The sequence below is a fragment of the Diprion similis genome, chromosome 10 (genome assembly GCF_021155765.1).
Source record: "Diprion similis isolate iyDipSimi1 chromosome 10, iyDipSimi1.1, whole genome shotgun sequence".
NCBI classification, from domain to species: domain Eukaryota; kingdom Metazoa; phylum Arthropoda; class Insecta; order Hymenoptera; family Diprionidae; genus Diprion; species Diprion similis.
In genome coordinates this window covers 11,235,686-11,257,874 of record NC_060114.1, presented here as the reverse complement: position 1 = coordinate 11,257,874, position 22,189 = coordinate 11,235,686, and the positions used below count along the sequence as shown (strand labels likewise).

The 22,189-nt window shown below is 38.5% G+C and overlaps 3 protein-coding genes across 3 annotated transcripts; 1 reads left to right on the top strand and 2 right to left on the bottom strand.

Annotated features, from left to right (window-relative positions):
- The first annotated feature begins 6,273 nt into the window (after positions 1 to 6,273).
- LOC124411111 (grpE protein homolog 1, mitochondrial) lies at positions 6,274 to 10,544 on the top strand. Its single transcript, XM_046890003.1, has 4 exons — positions 6,274 to 6,455; positions 7,506 to 7,953; positions 9,021 to 9,104; positions 9,855 to 10,544. The coding sequence occupies exons 1-4, from the start codon at positions 6,367 to 6,369 to the stop codon at positions 9,960 to 9,962; spliced, it is 729 nt and encodes a 242-aa protein (XP_046745959.1). The 5' UTR covers positions 6,274 to 6,366; the 3' UTR covers positions 9,963 to 10,544.
- Positions 10,545 to 10,937: 393 nt separating this feature from the next.
- On the bottom strand, positions 10,938 to 14,894 carry LOC124411110 (DNA mismatch repair protein Mlh1). Its single transcript, XM_046890002.1, has 9 exons — positions 14,695 to 14,894; positions 14,555 to 14,618; positions 14,260 to 14,459; positions 13,734 to 13,962; positions 13,398 to 13,599; positions 11,987 to 13,100; positions 11,716 to 11,779; positions 11,436 to 11,634; positions 10,938 to 11,357 (listed from the first exon to the last, which is right to left on the bottom strand). The coding sequence occupies exons 1-9, from the start codon at positions 14,805 to 14,807 to the stop codon at positions 11,065 to 11,067; spliced, it is 2,478 nt and encodes an 825-aa protein (XP_046745958.1). The 5' UTR covers positions 14,808 to 14,894; the 3' UTR covers positions 10,938 to 11,064.
- A 3,649-nt stretch (positions 14,895 to 18,543) lies between these two features.
- LOC124411477 (arrestin domain-containing protein 3-like) lies at positions 18,544 to 21,333 on the bottom strand. Its single transcript, XM_046890590.1, has 6 exons — positions 20,874 to 21,333; positions 20,674 to 20,805; positions 20,361 to 20,578; positions 20,102 to 20,275; positions 19,478 to 19,877; positions 18,544 to 18,990 (listed from the first exon to the last, which is right to left on the bottom strand). The coding sequence occupies exons 1-6, from the start codon at positions 20,980 to 20,982 to the stop codon at positions 18,788 to 18,790; spliced, it is 1,236 nt and encodes a 411-aa protein (XP_046746546.1). The 5' UTR covers positions 20,983 to 21,333; the 3' UTR covers positions 18,544 to 18,787.
- Between the last annotated feature and the right edge of the window lie 856 nt (positions 21,334 to 22,189).

Here is a 22,189-nt window from a genome sequence, read left to right as displayed (position 1 = left end):
GTAAAGAACGTGTTATCAGCTCAAAGTCTGAAACAGATCTGTTTTTACAATAATAGCGGTTGACGCAGCAACCTTATTCATTTGATGACATAAGAAGACTTAGTTTTCTTGCGTCACATGCCGACTACTAGATCATTAGAAAAGGGGGTAAAACGGGTGATTTTATCCTTTGTAACACTATATATATAAAACCGTGCCGAGTGCAGTCTTGTATATGTACGGGGCATTCCACGCCAATTGAGTAAACAGTTGATGATGAAATTTTTTTATTTTCACCAAGGATTTTTTCTACGTTATTACGACCCTTGAAAATCTTCGAAAAAAAATAATTTTTTTTTTTAATCACTCATCTTTACCCTTTCATTATTTAAACCCAATTAAAAAAAATCCAAATTGATTTCTACGAAAGATGAAGAAAATACATTTCGTTCCCGAAATGAAACAGTTTCACGCAAGATTCGGGGTGGGACTTCGTTTTTTTTTTGTTTTTTGAATCATTTTTTTGTTATAAAGAATTTTGAAAAAAAATTGCGAGTGTATTTTAGAACCAATGGAAGCAATAAAACAACCGGCAATCAAATTGGAGATGCGATATGTATTGTAACAGATTTTTAATAGGATTAAAATGGAAAAAACGATTTAAAAAAATAGAAAGAAAAAACGATGTCCGACTCCAAATCTGGCGTAATAATATTTAATTTCGGGAACCAAATGTATTTCTTCTTGTTTCATAAAAATCAATTCGGGTATATATGTTTGAGATGAGTTTAAAAAATTATAGGGTAAAACCGACTAAATAAAAAAAAAATTTTTAATTTGTTCGCAAGCTTTTTAGGAGTCGTACTAACGTAGGGAAAATTCTTGGTGAAATTGATAAAAAGGCATGGTCAACCGTTTACTGAATTGGCGTGGAATGCCCCATATATATATATAAGTATCTCTGCTGAATCTTTCGGCTTCTTTCGCCGCCACAACTTCTTTTTCTTCACCGATTCAGCGGTAAACCCCAACCCTTACCGTAAATGGACGATAAAGATAAATGGAAACTCGATATTTTCACCAGCAGCACATCCCATCATTGTTCCCTCGATGATACGGATTACAAAAGCCAGCTCTGCAATTGGCAAAAATAAAACGATACACGGTAAAAATAAGGGTGAAAGAGGCCCGCGCTTTTCTCGCTTTTAGAACAGAACATATTTGCAATTTTGTTGGCTAAAGTGACTGAAGTAAATAATTTCCCGTCGAATCATGACGACACGATTTTATTATTATTTATCGTTAACTGCATGGTGTAAGTATTCCGACGATGATTATTCTGTATCATTAAACAAAGCGAATACACGTATATATAGTGGCAATTTTTCCAACAGTGGATATAAAAACCGCCCTGCGAACCGGGGAGTTCGTGACATTTTGGTAATATAATTTCTCTTCTGACAGCGGAGCTTAAAGCTCGACGCTTTTTCATCCCCATCTCAAAGTCTTTTTATCTTTTTAATTTTAAAGTTCACCTCACCCCCGGCGAGGGTTAGACGTCAAGTATTTTTCAGGTTCGTATAACGTTCCTACAACTGCAGATCGAGGTGGGAATAATATCCATAAATTTATCGACGTTAACGCAAAGGTAAGTCTCTTGGATCGGACTCAGAATTACTCGGGGGGTGAAAACCGCCCCAGGAAATTCTCTAGCACCGACAAGTTGTCCAGAGTTACGGAAGTTCCGAACTAATATCACTGGACGCCATTTCGCCACCGCAATCCCTCCGTTTCCCGTGCCTTTGCACTTCACCCCGATACACCAAATGCCACGTGGCTGTGGTAGTAGCGGCATGGCAGCACCCTCAACGGCGACTCAGGGAGACCCCTCAATCCACGCGGCACGACATTTGTTAGGTGGCGCAATATTGTCGACTCAACTCTTCGGTCACCCCTCCTCTTCGGTCTCCCTCGACAACTTATCCGTTCCCTCGTCGTTACTCTCATTCTTCATCCCCGTTTCACCTCCTTTTTTCACAGTTTCTCGCTTTTTTCTCTTTTTCTTTTTTTTCTCCCCCTACTTTCACGTATAGTCTAGTTTTATAGGAATGAGACGGTATCCTGGTGGTACTATATATTCGAAAATGCAAACCATTTTTCATCGGTTTAATAGGAAAGATTGAGGAGCCGTTATTAAGTATGTTCTTACGTATCGTGTAGTTTGAATAGTATTTGCTAATGTCATCTTGGGTTTAGTGTATTCTTTGAATCAATTCATCCTTGGATCTGGACATTTTAAGCAATGTGTAATAATAATTAAATAAATAATTTAGTTTCAAACGCATCAGCTATATTCAAATCGATTCTATTTTTTGAAAAAAAAAAACTCGTTGAAGATGCTTCAGGCATGCAAGAAAGGAAAATTTGTTTCAAAGATGAATATTTTCGAATACTAGTCGGTTAGGCTAGACGATTGAACTCTGAGAAGGTGAAAATTTGTTGACTTATACAGCAATAATACACAATCACGTAAAATGAGTTTTTTTTTTTCATATTCTTAGAACGATAATCAGACGAAGCGAATCAATAAATACCCATCGTTCAACCGATTTCTAAACTAATTGTAAGCTTAAAAATTTCGTTCAAAAAATTCAGCATATCTGAAGAGGAATCGTAGGGTATGTATGGGGGAAGCTCTATATATTGGTACGATTACGTAAGCTGGAGGTTTCCGAACAAGGGAGACATGATACATGTGGAATAGATGGCTTCTGATTTGACCTAAAAGCTGAAATGAAATACAAGCATGAAGTATACGGCGTAGTGAAATATGATTTTATCTTGCGAGGGAGTAAAAGACGGAGCAACGTTTATAGAAGGGAAGAAACGAAAGTTCGACTTGGCCTCCCCCCGCACGCACGCTTAACTGATGACGAGAGAATGAGGAGAAGTTATAGGTAGTCAGCCTGTTTCGTAGGGACTTAACGATCCTCGCGGAGAGATAACTTGGCCCGGGTTTCTTACCCCCGCGTCTTGACGACGCCTCGTGTATCTACAGATGGCTACATCGAGCAATTAGGGGCTGCTTCGTCGGTCCTGCGCGTTACTCCGTAGCTGCGACGCGACGTGGTGTGCGAACCTCCTCAGGCGACAAGCTGTAGTTTGGATCTAGGTGCTCCCCTGTCGTTGACACCCGGTCGGACTATAATTTTCCCCCTCCTCTCCTCTCCTCATCCTGCAATCGGATGATGTATACTCATCCTATATTCCCCCGCAGCTACCCCCCGGGTGGCGTCTCTTGGTTACCGAACAGTCGCCGAGACGGCGCTTGAGACAACGCTTTAGCGATTAGGGCGTCTCTCAAGCGCTGATGTATGTATCATGTATGGGGACTAGATACACGTGCGGAACTTGACAAGCAATGTCATTTTGTATAATTAATTGTAAATTGGAAAGCTGTTTTTGGAACGATTTGTATCAAACGGTTTCTTCATCTCAGGATGAAATTCGTAGCCTTAAACTATTTCCCGTATTTTTTCTTACGGAATAGACAATGCCTGTCAAAGCTATCTTATACTTGATTAGATTGGTACGGAATTTTACAGACGAAAGCTTCAATGTTACAATATTTTTTATGTCAAGTACTTTGCCATGATAATGAAGATCGAAAACGTCACACAGTGTCACTTATGGGATACGAGCCAAACTCATGGTTACGTATACTTAAATTTTAGTATTTTCAAAAGTCTTGTAGAGAGCTACGTATATAGTACGTTCAAGTATAGGAAACAGCGGGTAAAGGGCTGAGACAATTTCCTGAGCTTTGTCGGTGCAGAGAATCCCGGCGAGGAAATGAAGCAGAAAGGATCGAGGGGCCGGTTAATTTTCATCCGGGACACGTAGCGGCGGGTATTATTCTAATTTTAATCACTTTCTGGGAGCTGTTGAAAAAGTTTAACACCATCTCGTTAATTAACAAGCCTCCGCAGAGCGGGACTCGCTACTTGGCTAATTTCATTCAGCAGACAATGGAAGTTAAACTGGTCACGTATATATGGGGAGGTGGAAAAGTAGAATTTAAACAATAAGCATTTATTATTTACGAAGGGTTCGTGCAGCCTACGACTCTCGAGTCTTCGCCCTAGTTCGATGCTTTGTCAACGTCAACAAGCAGTTTCTAAAACCGAAATTCAAGGAATACGAACAAACGACAATGACGATGATAACGAAGACAAAAAAGGCAAGAAAGGAGACGAGGACTGACAATGAGTCGAGGATTCGAAAGGTCGCATCGGTGAAACCTGCGCGATGCAACCCTTCCGAAGATCGGAAATACCGAAGCATCAAAGGAGGTGGGCAATTGCCTCTCGTTAACGTTGCGATACAAAGGATAATTACGTTACGTATCGGCCGGATAACGTCTGGGGAGTGCCAGATAAGTAGGATCTCGATTTCTGAGCGATACGTGCCACTTCCGGTCGTTCAAGCCGGCGAATATCGACTCAAGAAGCTTCCCTTCAGCGCAAAGAAGAGAAGTGGATAAGAAAAGAAAACAGATGGATACGTCATACGGAAGGACGGTAATAAGAGATCACGAGTATAATTCTCAAGTCAAGTGGAAATCAGGTTATATAGCTGTGTTTTAGCATGTGCGTGACGTTGAATCCGAGAAGAAACTAGTTTTATACTTTTCGATAATTTTATTAGTATTTGCAACGATTCCATTGTTACTATATCGTATCAAAATTTGGATTCATGGACCAATGAAGGATCGAGGAAAGAAGACGACTGTCATTTTCCGAAAATTCATTTTCTCGAATTCAGATCCGATATTTGTTTCTTGCAACAGAAAATAATCGTGGTAATGAAATTTTGCACGAAGTTTTTTAATATCAAGTAGCAAAGTGGTAAAGTGCTTCAACGCTTCTAGAGAAAACATTTGATTTTCTAACGAATGAAGTTACTACTTGAACACACTTCTATGATCTCAACTAAGTTTAAATGTCAATCGCACTGAGCAGTACGATTTCCCCGTTTGATATTAGGTAAAATCTTTTTCGATTCTCCGTTGATTTGGTATAAATTTGTGTTCATTTGTTCCACATTTTGCGAAGTACCCAGCATGAAACTAGGGGAGGGGGGGTTCCAATAATTTGGGTCTGATTCTCATGACTCAGTTATAAATTTTGGTAAATAAATGTTCGCCACCACCAAAACTAACTCCACCTCGTTCTTTCTCGTTGATTCACTATAGGCATCAGTCAGCCTGGAAAACTCTGCGGGTAAATGCTCGGTGGTTTCTGTACACGGTATAAATAGTGTTGCGTCGATAACCCATTTATACTAAAAAATTTGTTAAAAAAGTTGTTAAAATATATTCCGCAATATGACCGAAGTCACGGATAAAATCAAGTGCAAATACAACTTGAATGATTTTTCTATTTTTCTGATCGATTCTATTTTATCGATAGAGAATATAGAATAGTTTCCAGATTACGAAAGTGTGGCATAGAACACTAATAATATTCAGTGTTTTACCTATAATCTCTCCCATTAATATGTTCAATCATCTTCCAAATTATCTATTTGCGTAGTAATAATTTAGCGCACAGCATAACGGCAACGACAAATACAAAAAAAAAAAAATCTATTGCGAAATTTGTACCGAACAGACAAACAACCAAACAAATAGAAGATAAGAGAGCGAGTGGATAAAAACGTGGTTAAATCGTTCCATAGACTTTGAATTGCATACACCGTGAAATGAATACTTTTCATAATAAAATTTTGAGAATTTGCAATCAGTGAACGCTCCTTTTGATCAGTTTAATACTGGAATCCAGATTTTCTAAAATATTATGTAATAAAGTAACGTCTGTTTTAATCAACTACAATTACGAGATGCAGGAGGCAGATTCTCGATTCAGACAATCATTAATAAAAAAAAAAAAAAATAATTAAATCCTGCTGATAATACGCAATATAAATGCTATTAAAATGGCGGAATATTTACTTCAGACCTAGTAGTCAATGAGCCTAGTGAATGCGTCGTTTAACCTCCAGTCAACGATACATTCGAACAACTGAAAAACGATGAATGGTAAATGGCCATCGTGCACGGTCGATAAAACAAAATCCTAGAATCTCTTTAGTATCTACCGTTACGTAGAATCATCGAGTCATCATATCGACGAATGGTAGAATACTAAAGCCAGTCGCATGGCCAAGTATTCCACCCTTCGACGATCAGGTGGCGTTTTTAAACACAAGATGAGCAGCACGAGCAGCACGTCCTACGCATGCAGCAGTCTGAACCCGGCACGTTGGGTTATACGAGGTTAATATTTCGTCATCCTGGGTGCGTTTAGGCAAAAACTCACGAGTATCATGGCAACATTCGGCTTTCCAGCGACGGTGAGACTCGGGAGAAGGGCAATAGAGAATTTCTATCAACTCGGCAAAATCGCAATCCTAAGGTACCGAGAAAGTCTTGTATTTAAGTCCGCTAAAACTATCATTCGCAACATCATAATGCGCGGTCGGAAGTTCCGTCGTGTCTGATAAGAGGTTAGAGTGTTAGGTAACAGAATCGTAACGCTTTCAACGCTGATTAATTTCAACGTCATGTCTTCATCGAGGCTTTGTACAAAATTACAAATCCAGTTGCTGGACGTTTATTACCGCTGTTTTCGACGAATCGTGTCTCTTCATTTTATTAACAATTTTTTACGCATGGAACATTCGAGCAGTGTATAGGGCAAAGGGCGCGCGACAGTTATCGGATTTAACTTCTTACGATCATTGCTTTAATTTTACCGATATGGAATCGTTTCGGTAAATTAAATGCTGATAATTATAGTTCGATATTCCTAACCATTTATATCGAATCTGCATTTAGACTGCTACTGCGTTTTATTAAACAGAAGCGATCCACCTAACGGCCTTTTCTTGAACTATTCAATCGACGATGCCTGAATATGATTTGGTGTCTATGTGTCCGTGCGTTCCTGACCTGACATAATCCGGCGCGCAATTTGCCAGAAGCGTTTAAAGAGAGTATGAAAATCAGAAAATAACTCGCCGTTCGACCAACTCGAAATATCTGACAAACATTTTATTTATCGTAATGATATATGTCCAAGAAAACAGGCAAATGTTGTAAAAAATTACTGTTTTATGAATTCTGATTAATAAAAATTGACACGCCAGCTAGATATTGGGGCAAAATTTCTTTACTCTTGGCTTGATCTGTTGCATTGTAATTCCTCTCATTTCATCTGCTGCTTAGAAACGGCGTTGTTTTCTTATGAAAAATGTTAACTCGTTTCAAGTTTTCAAAATAACCAGTTTATATATTAATATGTTCTTGGTATATTTAAAAAATGAACATAGCTAAACAATATGGTGTCAAAAATAGTATCTGCTTGATTATTTAAGCAGATTTCTACCAATTTAAAGGCATAATAAAATGATCTTATTTGTGGATGGGATTTACTTTATTTATCGCTTTTTTCCTTCTTTCACAGGCCGGCATTGCTCAGTTCGACAGCATTTCAGAGAAAACAGTCTTACAGTATGGCGACAAAAGAGAGAAAGGTGGAGGGTGGAAGTGGTGAGGCGGCGCAAGCGGCAGGAGGAGTAGAGAAAGAAATGACAGAGAACGAGAAGAAGTTGAATCTTGAGTTGGAAGCATTGAATAAAGATCTCGCCGAGTATAAGGACAGGTCGATTGAGTTAGAAAATAAATACAAAAGGGCGTTGGCCGACGGTGAGAATCTCAGAGTGAGGTTGACGAAACAAATTCACGACGCTAAGCTGTTTGGTATACAAGAATTTTGCAAGGATCTACTCGAGGTTGCTGACATTCTTAACAAAGCAACAGAGAGCGTGCCAAAGGATGAAATCAGTGAAAGAAATCCTCACCTGAAAAGCCTTTATGAAGGATTATCGATGACCGAAGCACAACTACAAAAGGTGCGTTGTAGATAAAAATTCGTTTCTAAGTCTACTTTAGGGTGCTTTATTTGAAACGAAAATTTTTTTTTTTCGCTGACACATAAAAATTTTGTTCCTTCTATCGAAAAAGAAATTCCCTGAAAATTTGAGCCCTTAATCTTAATTTTAAGCGGTTCCTCTCGATCGATGTATATTTCCCATTTAAATATAACATGTAATTCATGATTTTTTTAATTTAAGTTAACATAGCTCCGTTTGATTTCATGGTATTTCATTGCGATTAGTCAGAATTTGTAGTATATTAGTGACTCTTTGAAAGTACCCACTAACATTTTTTTGTAATTGAACCCGTCTCATCGGTGTCGGTCTCGAAAGCCCAATTTTCTTAAAAATTGTTATATTTTCGTACTTATCAACAAAACAGTTGAAGTTATAAAAAAATTGTCAAGGAACAATTTGTAGGAAATTAAATTTCCTACAAAAATAGCCCTGTATGGATTTTCTGAGGTGCGTAGTCCAAAAGGTATAAATAGTTTAATATATTGAAATCCCCAAAAAAATATGAAATTTAATATGAAATACCGATGAGACGGGTTCAAGTACAAAAAAATGTTAGTGGGTACTTTCAAAGAGTCACTAATATACTACAAATTCTGACTAATCGCAATGAAATACCATGAAATCAAACGGAGCTATGTTAATTTAAATTAAAAAAATCATGAATTACATGTTATTTAAATAGGAAATATACATCGATCGAGCGGAACCACTTAAAATCAAGATTAAGGGCTCAAATTTTCAGGGAATTTCTTTTTCGATAGAAGGAACAAAATTTTTATGTGTCAGCGAAAAAAAAAAAATGTTCGTTTCAAATGAAGCACCCTAGTCTACTTATAATTTTTATTGAAAAAGGTAGAATCTTTTTCATCACAGATGCTCTCAAAACATGGACTAGAAAAAAATCGTTACATCTTTAAACCTATCTAATGAGGAATTCAACACGAATCAACTCGAGCCGTTACTTTTATTCGTCTTTTAATTTCTTTTCGTTCTTAATGAAATCTATGACATTTTTTTCCTTCCAGGTTTTCACGAAACATGGACTCGTGTCTTTGAATCCACTCAATGAGAAATTCGACCCAAATCAACACGAGGCGTTGTTTCAACAGGTGAATGAAGACATTTTTATTGTTATCATTGTTCCCTGGTTTTTTACTTTTCATGTATCAAAATTTTAGGGTTTGAAATTGTTGAATTGCAAAAGACTGAATTGTTTATACATACCGTGCTGGCCCGAATATAAGTCGACTCCCAATTTTTGACCTCTGATTCAGGACTCTCTTTTCGATTCGAGTATAATTCGAATTTCAAAATACTTCAGTTCTTGCCTCATTTCACGCCAATCGCGACCATTTTTCTCTGATGTACCGTGTTTTAATGCAGGTCGGCAATTGTTGGTGTTTTCGGCTTCCCGCATAACTATTACTTCAAACTTTGCATCATAACTATGACGAACGTTTTTTTTCACTAGATTTAACTATGAACCACTACATTCCACTTTATTTTCACTCCAAACATTAATCTTTTCAATTATTGCACGCACGAAACATCCAACAAACGGCTTATTTATTCCAACTTCAGACCGATGCTGCGAAAAAATTGAAGTTCGAACTTTCGATTTTCGAGATTAGACGCGCACGCGCAGTGCGCGAATATTGCATTGCGAGAACATTCAAATTATAGGTCGGTAAAGAAATTTCCAGTCGATACTGCAATTCCCCTAAAAAGTCCCTAATATAAATCGAGTACGGTTTTTGAGGGTAAAGTTGCTTACCAAAAACCTCGACTTATATTTCCGTCAACGCGGTACATTTTTCTTAATTCAAAATTTAATTTTTGTTTCCGATGTTCTTTTACAGGAAGTTGAAGGTAAGGCTCCAGGAACCGTCGTTGTGGTGTCAAAAGTTGGGTACAAATTACACGAGCGTATTGTGCGGCCGGCATTAGTTGGAGTAGCTAAAGCGTAGAACTATCAGAAGCGATATATTTACGTTCGAAGACATCCATCTTTACACATCAGCAAAAGTTGTAAACTACATAGACAACCTCATATTATACACAAAAAACACTACTTTACTGCAGTTATATTACAGTACGTAATACGTTACTGAGCTATCGCTTCAAGTGAAGTATTGTGCAGACTATTGTTAATATTATTATTAACGACTAGTCAAGAGTTGATGAATATTCTTCATTTAATAATTTATGTGGTTCATATTTGTTAAAAAAAAAAAGGGAAAGAACAAAAAAATTAAAATACCGACGTACGTGCGAGATATTTTATAACTTTTCGATTATAGGCACTACGAAGTTGAAGCTTACCTTGCCTAGATATTCCTGTTAATTTTAGTACGTATGTAGTTTCAAGTGAGTTGAATACGTTATAATTTGTTTTTGTGTCAAAAGTGTTTTGTATTAGGTCTAGTCGGTTGGAACGAATCTGTAAAGCCGCGTAAAAGTAATTTTCTCGTTCTTTCGAATTTTCCTAATACAAATTCTCTTTTTGTCATCTTTGTTTTCTAATTACCGTTAGGAATAAATTAGAAATGTTCAACTACTGTATAGCATATTGTTTATAGTAAGTTTCAGTTCCATTGTTTCTCCCTTCGGAAAAATTAGATCTTTCAAAATTATGAAACCTAATAAAATTAATTGTTTTAAATAAACTTCAGAATTAACAGTGCCTGTCTCGAGACAATAGATTAGCAAAAAATGAATAATGCGAAACAGAAAAGTCGAGTTTAAATTAGAGATGAATTTGATTTGATTTTCAAAGAAATGATCGTTATTTTATATACGAAGCTGTACTTACTAGTCTTAAATCCACTGCGATATCAGATATTATCGAAAAAAAAACCATTGGTGATATTTAAATCCATATAAGCAGGTAACAAAACGTATTGTTTAACGAGAAAAAAAAAAAAAAAATACAAAACAGTATAAAGTGAATTAAAATACAATAAAGTGAATCGCACAATTAACGTTGAAATAGTTGCCTACTTAATCGTGTATACAAAAATGACCATGTTATTAGTATCTCAAGAGATGTAAAATACTACTTTACCAATATCAGCACCTTTCAAAGACTCTATACAAATCGGGTAGCCTTGCTATTTGCAAGATAGTGGAATCGTGGGCGAAGTGTTTCGGCGGTAAGAGGCTGTTTTTAATGGCAGGGTACAAAATATGCTCCGTGACGTTTCTCCACTCCGGATTTTCCTCATTTCGACTTACGTGGCTGAAGTACTTGGCCGTTTCTCTACATATCCCGTCGAAACAAGATTGTTCCGCGGTCCAGTCGACTTCGGTGGCCAAACGCAACACATACAAAGGCATTCCAGCCTTGCTCGGAAAGTACTTGTCTGGAACGTAGGATTCAGATATTACTTATTGGATGTTATTTTTTCAGGTGAATTAAATGATCTAGTCATTAAACTGACCTAGAAGTATAGGCAGGGACTTTAACATTCCCTTTTTGTCGATTATTATTGAAAAGTACTCGTTCATCATATCTGCCTTTTCCAGCAATAATTCTTTCACGCTGTTTGCCAGTTCCTCTTTCTCACCATCTTCTTCTGTCCATCCGGCTTCCTCTGTTTCGAGTCCTAGCATAGCGAGGTCGGACAGTGACACGGATTCCTACAAAATTCACGATTTTTCAAAATTATTCATTCATTCATTCATTTTATTAAAAAATTCTCTCACTTGCATAGTACTTACCGAGAATTGCATAACTCCGTAATTCTCAAAGTCGTAGAGCATTATTTCGTAGAAAAGTTCTTCCCTTAAATAGAATTTAGTAGATGAGAAATACTTTTACAGAGTTCATAGTGAGGGAAAATTTGAATAAATTGTAGCCTGACGAAGAGGATCAAATATTTTTTTAGTCTAGCACCCGGGTTAGAACCAAAAAAAAAAAAAACCGAAGCCTTGTGTTGTTTACTGATTTACACCAACAATAAGAACTCGTCCAATTTTCAATTATACTTACAATAACTTGGGTGTGTTGCAAATGTACAGATTGAGTCCGCTCTGTACGAGGGCAAAAGTTTCGTCAACGCAGCCAACAAAAATCATATTCGACAATATGTCCCTCAGCCCTTCGTGGTAGTTGTCTTCGACATGTTTTCGAAGTCTCAACACACTCGTGAGCTTCACCTCTCGCCTTATTGCATTTACCGAATAAGACTTGAACTCGGGTCTCTTCGGCTTGCTTCCGGACCTTGTTTCAGCCGTGGCATCTTTACTCGGCGACGTAATTTCCGAATCATTCATTTTCGTTTTGGAACCGTAGTGGCCATCGGCTAAATCCTGGCTACTTCCTGGCTCGACGATTGTCTTCACGTAATCCATGTTATCGCGGTTACCCAGGTATTGATAAACCCTCTTCAGCGCCTCATCGGTGGCAGAATCGCCGCCGCTCACGGCTTTTTCAACCTCGTCATTTTCGATCTCCAAGACGTCCTGAGCTTTTGTGTCACCGCCGTCGAGGGGCGCGGAATTGGTCGAAGTTTTAACAGGATTTTCAACTTGCGTAGAAGTTTGATGCGGGAAATAATCGTCGAATAAACTGTCGAAAAAACTCGATTCGTTTGAGGGATTTTCCGCCGTACATTTCGCGGGATCTAATCGCTTCGGTTCTCTCTCTTCCTTGTTATCCGTAACACTCGTGCTTTCTGCCGCCTTCGATTCATCGGGCGATTGATTGGCGCTAGATGTATTGACTGTAAAATTGAACTTCTCCAGTTTTTGATCGGAGGAATCCGTTCTGATCATTTGGTAAGCGTGAACTGGCTTTTCTTTGTTCCCGGCTTTGCTGTACTCTGGAATTACTTCTTCCAACGCTTCTTTCGTAATGTCGACTTGAGGCAGTCTCGCTTGGGCGTAAAAGGTTCGCGATGCGTTGTTTCCGAGCAGTTTTGCGTCCACGGCATCTTTCACTTTTCCTATTATAGCCTCTTCGTGGAGAAAACGAACCTCGTGCTTCGTTGGATGCACGTTCACGTCGATATTAGCCGGATTTATCTCAAGAGATATGTAGCACCAAGGGTGCGCCTTTCTCGGCAAATAAACCGAGTAGAGATCCTCCAGCATTTTCTTTATTGCTGTAAAATAGTTAAGTACTTTTAGAATGGTTTTTTATTACCGAAGAAACGATATAAAATTCCTGAAGTTGACAAATTTATCCCACAGGCATAACGTTTCAACATTTAAATAAAAAAATAAAGAACACAACGAAGCCTGAGTCACACTAATCAATGCAAAAATAGTCTCATTTACAGATTGAAAAATTGACTGGGAATATGGTTTCTACAACTGCAAATTGATTCTGGAAAGTCCAAAATACTGCAGTGCAATCGACTGTATAGAAGTAATTAAGTTACGTAGCATAATAATCTTACGGGTGGATTCGACGAGTCTGTTGTTGATGAACAACAGAAGCGTGAAGTTCTTGTTTGAGTAATTCGCGTTCGTTACGAGACCGCATAGTTTAAATTTATACGTATCGTCGCTGTAATCGACTTCCAGCAACTCCCTCGCCACAGCAACACCGAATATCGTTTGGACATTGGCAACCTTTGTAGAATTGTACTGAGTTCGTACCTAAATTAAATACCGATTAGCCAACACGCTGAGAAAATGGTAAACGAGATATTATGTGGTCGCCTGTATAATCCGTATTGAACAAGATTTTATACGGATTAACGTCTGATGGCTTAATTAAGTTGTTTGCTCACCTGGGGAACGACGTCCCCGTGTTTTCTCAGAACAAAACCGACGTTGGAATTATGAATTGCGTATTTATTCACGACATCTGTTATCTTGGACAGCTCCTCGGCTGGACTTTTCAACGCTCTCCGTCTCGTCGGAACGTTGTAAAACAGATTTTCGATCAATATTGTCGTACCTTGGCTACCAGCGCAAGGTTTTGGAGGTGCTTTTAATTTGCTGTCGATGTATGAAGCCCTGAAAAACATACTGTGTATCAGAAGAGAGACTACGTGTAGTTACGTTTTGTTTGAGAGTAAATTCGGCCGTACCAAATATTTTTTGCAACCTCAAGTTTGGCTCATTGCCATTTTTTTACTTTCACGATACTTCTAGTGAATTGTATTTTAAAATAAAACAAGAGGTGAAAATGGTAAATAATTAGTTAACATGGAAAAGCAATCGCTTGTTTAAAATAACGTTCCCGCCACTGAAAAAATGATATTATCAACAGAGTTTGTTTGTTTGGTAGGTAAAACAGGGATTTCGTCTTACTTGTAGGCACAGGGGTCGTCGGCGACTTTCGTTGTGATCGTCAGCTGAGCAACATGGCTGATGCTAGCGAGAGCTTCACCCCTGAAACCGAAGGTGGCGATTGATCTGAGGTCTTCGAATTGCTGTAGCTTGCTAGTGGTGAATCGTTCGCAGACAATCTCCATATCCTCTTTCCTGATCCCCGTTCCATTGTCCTGAATCTAGGCACGAAAAGATCGAAAGAGAATGAATAAGCGTTTGTAGGTCACATCGGCACTTTAGCAGGCATAACAATGACTATTAAGGCACAATTTACCTGAAGTATTTTCAATCCGCCTTCTTTGACTGTGACTTGAATACTGCTGGACTTGGCGTCGAGGCTAAAAACAAAAGAAAACGGTAATTCAAATTCGGTTGTTTGCCGCGCACTCGATGAGGTTCGACTGGCGTCCTAACCTATTTTCGATCAGTTCTTTGAGGGCGTTTGCTGGTCGTTGAATAACTTCTCCGGCGGCTATTCTGTTCACCACAGTTTCATCTAGCTTTCTTATTTTGGCCGGTCTGCTCATTGTTACTAATTAACTTATTTGATTATGTTTTGTTGGAGCGTATATTCTGCCGGTGACAGATCGTCGCACCCACCGTACACATGCTTGGATACTATTTCGCGCCTCACACGCTTCGTATCTCTCGTTGTCTCTGGTAAATGGCGCTGCCGGTTATTCCGAGCAGTGGCGCCACCTGACGACAAATTTTCAAACTACACTTCTAATACGAATTAAGCGGTCTACCCAACTAGCGAGCAAGAAAAAAGGGTTTTTAAAATTTTTTTTCAATAAGTTTTAACTGTAAATATTGATATTGGTTTTGTTAGACTTAATAAATACACTCTCGAAATATATAAAAAAAATTTTTATCGATTTTAATCCCTTTTTATACACGAAAATCGTAATTGAAAATCAGTCTGCAAAAAAATGTAGGTCTGCGGTGTTGATGAATTCTTGGAGATGGTTTACCTGAAACTAAAAAATTGAACGGTTTCAGGTTCAACATGCTAATGGCTTTGGAATGAATCGAACGTTTTTTCAAATTTTGATTTTAACTTTTATTTTGCAAAAAACGGCAAAAAAGTGGTCTTTTTTTAACTGTTTCGAAAAATGGTCACCATTTTGTTAGTTTTGCAAATATAAAAAATCGTATGATTCATTCCAAGGCTATTAACATGTTGAATCTAAAGCCGTTAGATTTTTCGCTTTCAGGCTAACCATCTCCGAGAAATAAAAAAATAAAAAAAATCCTTGAAAAAAGCCTTTTTTTGATCGTCAGTTTGGTAAATTTAAGGTACACGATTGGGAGAGAAATTCTACTTATAACCCGTGAATCCGTTGACATATCCCATTCATCCGTATGGTTAATATATGTATAATAAATACGGCAATTTGCCAACATCGAATACTACGTAAATATGTGTGATTTCACCTGTAATACAACATTGGTTGATTTTTTTTTTTTTATAGTTATTAAATTCACACCGAATTCACTGGTTTGACTGCAAAAGATAGTTTTTCAATGACTTCCTCCTAATTTTCTTCACCTCTAAAATTCGAATTCATATATGTATGATATTTATTAATTAAATGAATGAATGAATGAATTAAATCGTAAACCATATGACGTCCTACAATTCGAAATAATCGAATTCCCAGTTGGAAAAAAAAAAAATATATCCATCCTGTTACGTGCAAATATTGTTCATTTATTGGTCTCCTGTTTCGCATCAGTCAGCTGTCCTTAACGCCCATAAATTCTCAAAAAGTAATAGGTACAGATCCTTCGTAAATTCACCGAGTATGTACGAATAGAGAATTTATATCGCTAACGACAAGTATTTTTCGAGAAACTCCAATTTAGTCGTAAAAGTACCCTCTATTCTCGCCAGTACCTTTAAGAGGGTAAATCTATTATCCTCTTACAGGCACCGTTCAGAATTAAGATAAAAATCTGAAAAAATCAGGGAATTGTTTTTGAATAATTTAAAATTGATTTGGGGGGCAGCCCGCGAAACAATCATCAACATCCTAATTACGAACAACCCTTCGCCTCCAACCTATATATCGATTGAGGCAATTCTAAATATTTTCGTATCGAGCTAAAATTTTGAGGGAATCTTGTTTTCTTCATCCAAACTAATGTTTTTCATCGATGGAGCGCAATAAAAAGAGGAAATAGAAAATTCCGAACCCCCTAATATATGTATAATATACATGTATAAGTTGTATCCAAGTTAGATCAGAGGCAAGGAATTCAAGACTCGTGCTTCTTCGTCTTCCAAATCGTTCCAGGTTCCTGCCGGGCGCCAGAGGGTAATAACGTCCGGGTTTTCCCTGAGCCTGCAAGGTAGTTGCAAAATGATCATCCTCACGTTGAGCTGCGTTCATACTGAATTTGGGCCTAACGTGTTGGTACGCTGACGATGAACTTCCGGTCGCTTGACCCTTGCAGTCTGTGTCAAGTTTTGCTCTCTTCCATCGATCGCAGGATTCGCAGGTTGTAACCAACGCTTCGAGTGGTCGATGATCTTGTCCTGCTTCATCATTCCCATCAAGTTTTCTGGCTACTCTCGCAGAAATACACAAAAAATGAAGAAAAATGAAAATTAAAGGTCGTAAAAAGCAAAATTTGATTTGCAGAAATTAAATGAGCTTTCAGCTCGACGATTGAAGTGCATGGAACGTGCGGGATTGCCACTGAGATTGATCGTTGGTCCAGAGAGTAAACTGCACGCAAAAGGCTCGTTTACACAATATACAGGGATCACTTGCCAGACGTATTTTTTTTCTTGCAGCTGGTATTTCCGGTTCTTTGGTTACCGCCAGAGTTTTTTCAGCATTTTCTATATGCTCTAAAAAATTCGGAGGCAAATTTTTCGGCGGTAGTGTCTTCAGGTATTCTCGAATTTCTTCAACCCTTATGAAAAAATAATTATAATCGTGACATTTATGCTCAGAGTTAATTTTCTTTATGGTAAGTAGATCAAATGTAAAGTTCAGCTTTGTCAATTTGAATAACTTTCTTACTTTTTTTCTTGGCTTATAGGTTTGTGAAATATTTTCATTAACTTCTCGTTCATTTTGATAGTATTCAATTAGGTCTATCGGTGTATTTCCATCACGAATGATTGCTTTAAAATAATTGAACGACGAGATCCATCTGATGCATTTGTTTGGCGTTATTGAACGTTCAATGTACTCTGCGACTTTTATTCTTCTTAGATAGTAAATTTGTTGTAGAGTTTGTAAAATGTTTATTCGAGTGCGAAAGTGAATCTAAAATCAAAGAAGTTGGGAGTAGGGAAATGAACTGGACAGTTTCACGATCAACAATTCAGACTGCTTCTATTCTTGAGCATCACAGTGTGATGCTGGCGCTACGAGAACACGAGTTGCTGATCTTAAAGCTGTAGGCAGATCATGGATAATGGTTTCATCACCTTCGGAGTTCACTCCGAGTCAATCGACTGTTCCAATGTCGTCACTGGAGCATATGGAATCGTTGTATCGCTTTGCGTCGCTAGCTCGAAGATTACATCTCACGTGACACAGGATTTCATTAGGGATGATTTTCGCTCAAGCCTCATGTCCTCGATGCTCCTATAATCTCAGCATAGTGACCTTTGCACCAAAGGACTTGTATTCTTGGACGGAGATTCTATCGGCTTCGAAGAACTGCGAAGAACTGCGAAGAACTACAAGCGCTTTAGTCAATGTCACCCACGAATTCAGGTGTATACCGATTTCACTTCTCTTTCACCTGCCCTGTGCCTGTTTGCTGGGGGTTAAAATGAGTTAAATAAAGTTTAGTGAGGAGTTTTCGCGTGTGGGCTCTCTGTACGTATGTACTTGTGTGAAATTCAATTTGGCAACTTGTATCCCCTGTGAATTTTTCAATCTGTTGAAATGAAATTTATTTTAGCTAAGCAAATCGTCTCAAGGACTTTCTGAGAAAAGTTTTCAACGCGAATCGGGACGTGCTCACATTTCTATGTACCTGTACGCGCAATAGTTTGGGCAACAGAATGGAATTTTTTTATGTAGCTATTGTAAGTGTTCGATGCTTATAGTATATAGGTATACAAGTATATCGCTAATATACATAGTCTTACAAGTTATAATCAATTTTTGAATATTGTAACAATGAATGAGCGTAATTTCTTCAGATAAACGTAAACATTAAGATGGAGAATTGTTATGAGAAACTATTCCGATCTGAGAAAGATAAATAATCATGAAAAACGTCTAGAACAACATTGAGGTTTTTATTTATCTTGGTAACGAATAGATATTAAGAATAATGTGGAGAACATAAATATATACATACGTAAAAACATACATACATGCATACAATACACATTAAACGGTACTTCGCAGGAAAATATTGGCTGACGGGTTCCGAAATACCGACCGGACGGGAATTCTTAAACAATGACGCGTGTAGACGTAAATCGAGTATGTGACGTGTTAGGATAGCAAACAAAGCTTCGACCCCCATTCTACGATGCGTCATTGTTCCGGGTTCCAAATTTGAAAACTGGATACAATGGCGCGAAGCTCGTCACTTCCCCATCGCTGTCGGCATCTTCAATGCCTACATTTTCCGCCTTCGCACTCTGATCTCCCTCCTCTTTTTCCTTCTTTTTGTGTTTTTCTCTCTTCTCCGACGGGTACTCAATCGTTTCTTCGTAAATTGGAGTCGCTGAAAGAACGCAATTCGTTCATATTTTATTCAGCCACAGGTAGCAGTCGGAAATAGATAATTCATCGAATCGGTCTTGCCAAATATTCTTGAAAACATGTCTCATCGCTGTTTCATACCGAAATTAGGGCATTAAATAACCTTCCTGACATGCCTTGACGCTTATCGGATCTGGCTTGGATCCCATAATTATACACGTATTTATATTAATAGAAAATTTTTTTATCCGTGTCCGAAGCGCTGCGGGATACGAGATTGAGTCGATTCTACGAACAGCTGTTGATTGACCACCAAGAAAACAGGCCATGCAGTCATAGTCATGGCAAAAACACTTTTACAGCTAAATTCTTTTCGAGATTGATATACGAATGTGCTTACTATTAGCTAAAGCATGTCGTTTTGTTTACAGCGATTAATTCTATTTATAACATTATCGTGAGTAAAAGAAATTCTTTGCTTTTCTAAAAATTCCCGACTTAAAACTTACCGACTTCGCCACCATAGATGTCTTGGTAAGGTTGTGACGCGACTTGCGCGGGTGGCTGATCACCGAGAGGACGAAACTCGGAATGTAGGGTTGGTGGTGACCTCGACAAAGGAAAGGCAGCCACAGGGATCTGGTAGCAGAGCAAGGGCACCGAGCCGATGACGATATCGGTCACAGTCTTCATGTTCTTGTGGTACCAGCTCTCGACGCAGGCCTCAACGATCACTTTGTAATCTATGTCTATGATCTTACAGTACTCCATCCGTGAAGGGGGCAGGGCTGGTACCTTTAGATCGACGGAAGCCTCCTCTTTACCATGGCCATGTTCCAGGTGCAGGTCACACTCAGTTATCACCTCCTTCACCTCCTGAGTCTTCAATTTAGTGTGAAAATTTGTGATCTAGAATCAGGCATTTTAGTCGAGAAGTTATCAAGGTGAGACAGACACGTCAAGAATTCTTGTCGACGTTTTTGTAAGGAAGCCAAAGCAAGTTTTTGGCCAACTAGAAATTGTCAGATAGGCCTGATGAATTAATTTTTAAAACTGATCTCTAACTTAAATTTGGTATAAGGTGCTTTTCTCGTGAAGTTGAGATTCAAATTGAGAGTATATTCAAAGTTTACCTTCTTCAGTTGAACTCGCAGTTTCTTGATTTCAACCCCTGTGTCATTAGTCACCAACGCTTTGACTGGTATCACTTGTCCAGGCACATAACCACGCACTGGAAGAGACAACTTTACTATCAGAGGCTTGAGGTGGCCCCAGAATGTTTTGAATTTTTCCTCGTTTACTGGATTCTGAAAGAATAAAAAGTCTCAAGAAGTTGTACTCGCACTCCGAAGACTTCTTTCTTTCTTTATCATGTCATCAGAAAAAACTTACCGCCGCAATCGGGTCCCTGTTGAGGTCAAGGAGCGATACTACAGTGAATGGCACTTTTGTTTTAGAAGTTAGTTTTTTCGGCACATCGATTACCCCTTTCACAGAGTACCTGATTCGCCCATACCGACCTTCAAAACTGTTTGGCAAATGCTTCGGCAGGTCTGATTCAAAGTCGAAAACATGTTCTCCAGCGTCGAGTTCATCTTTGAGGTCAAAACCTGCGACGTAAGATGAACCACCATATATATTACAGTTTTTCGATTTGATTCAGGAGTGATTTAATTTCCAGATAAATCTTCTATTTTACACTTACTACTGAAAACGATTTCTTCGTGTTTGAAGTAAGTCTCGTCATCCGAATAGGTGTAAGTGGCCGGACTTCCGTTTATCATGTGTATTTCCGTCCACCGAACTCTTCCATCTCCGCTGTACTTCAATTTTATTCCTAAGAATTTTCACAACGTTACGTACATCGATCAAAACATTTTTCTACACATCGTTCTGATCACTTACCACGAATCTTTGTTGGCTTATCCAACGTCAAGCGCAATTTTCCTCTCACTGTTTGCCCCGCAAAGAACACCGGACTGTCTAAAATTATTTTAAACTTTTTCAGTCCCATTTTCACCTCTGATTTCAAAACTGTTGAGATACCGTTCTCCAATTCTCACTGAGATAAGCGAATCACTTAACTTCTAACCCGCGCGACGCGATTTGTAGTATTCATACGACGGATGCACATCCGGTACACGGTATTGTTTAATAAAGTTTTATTATTCGAGATCCTCGAATCACTTGTAACGGAAAACGACGGGCAGGCAAGGGATGAATTCAAAACGAACGTAGCGGAAGCTCGGAGAATTCTTTGAAACTTCGGACTCCTCGACTCGCGAATTCTCAATTTCACGAGGGGAGCGAACTTCGCGGAGCACCACAAGGACCGGCGTTCGGAGTTCAAACTGCTTCGTCGGCGTGGTCAGCGATGTTGGGTTTTCTTTACTCCCACCCATCTGGACGAGGAACTAGACCTCTTTCCAGCTGCTCTAAATCTGTTAACGGGCATCGCATGCTATACTCGTGTATACATGTGGCAATCAATCTCTCAAAGCCACCCGCATACTTGCCAAATTTACGCGTATATCTATATATGTAATATATACACATATATATGCATCCGCATTCACGCGTCGCCTTAAGCTAACCGCTTTAAACGCTCATCTTTGGATCTCGATGCTCTATCAAGTAACTCAGTCGTTCTGTTTATTTTTTACACACCTTTCGATCGGATTACTTCCGGAAGTGGTATACCCGTGTGACGCTGATTAGATTACTGGGTCTACCATCATCTTAATATACTCGAATGATGGTACAAACCATCAGATTTAGATCGATTGACAATTGACGATTCGATGAGAAAAATATTAATAAAAATTTTTCCACTTATGTCTCGTAATCTGAATACCGAATAGTTAGACCTAAAGTCCGTTGGGTTACTTAGACTTGTACGTTAACAGAATGTCTCGCTATGTAACGAGCTTTTTATGGTCGATGTCGATCGGCGTTAGTTGATAATAAGAAGACTGACAAAGAATATACAACTTTTATCGTTAATTAATAAATCTTATTTTTTTGTCTTTTTGTAACCATTTAAGTAATTCCATGTGTGTTCGTCAGCTTATTAAACTTGTGATTTACATTTTGAAGAGAAGTGACTTCAGTGGAGGGATCATTTGACATCTCGCATCGAAGAAGTCAAGTCGTGCAATCGAATGTTCTCGCCCTGAAGTGACAATTATTATCTTTGATCCGAATATCATTTGTCTGGGAAG

What these genes read in the sequence shown, in the direction of transcription:
- LOC124411111 (XM_046890003.1), top strand. Translation starts at nt 6,367, where the DNA reads ATGGCAACATTCGGCTTTCCAGCGACGGTGAGACTCGGGAGAAGGGCA. An exon ending in GGCAAAATCGCAATCCTAAG is followed by an intron (nt 6,456 to 7,505) that starts GTACCGAGAAAG and finishes CTTCTTTCACAG; the next exon opens with GCCGGCATTGCTCAGTTCGA. An exon ending in ACGAGGCGTTGTTTCAACAG is followed by an intron (nt 9,105 to 9,854) that starts GTGAATGAAGAC and finishes GTTCTTTTACAG; the next exon opens with GAAGTTGAAGGTAAGGCTCC.
- LOC124411477 (XM_046890590.1), bottom strand. Translation starts at nt 20,982, where the DNA reads ATGGGACTGAAAAAGTTTAAAATAATTTTAGACAGTCCGGTGTTCTTT. An exon ending in ACAGGGACCCGATTGCGGCG is followed by an intron (nt 20,276 to 20,360) that starts GTAAGTTTTTTC and finishes TTATTCTTTCAG; the next exon opens with AATCCAGTAAACGAGGAAAA. An exon ending in TGCGAGTTCAACTGAAGAAG is followed by an intron (nt 19,878 to 20,101) that starts GTAAACTTTGAA and finishes GCCTGATTCTAG; the next exon opens with ATCACAAATTTTCACACTAA.
- LOC124411110 (XM_046890002.1), bottom strand. Translation starts at nt 14,807, where the DNA reads ATGAGCAGACCGGCCAAAATAAGAAAGCTAGATGAAACTGTGGTGAAC. An exon ending in GACGACCCCTGTGCCTACAA is followed by an intron (nt 13,963 to 14,259) that starts GTAAGACGAAAT and finishes TATGTTTTTCAG; the next exon opens with GGCTTCATACATCGACAGCA. An exon ending in GTCCCTGCCTATACTTCTAG is followed by an intron (nt 11,358 to 11,435) that starts GTCAGTTTAATG and finishes CCTACGTTCCAG; the next exon opens with ACAAGTACTTTCCGAGCAAG.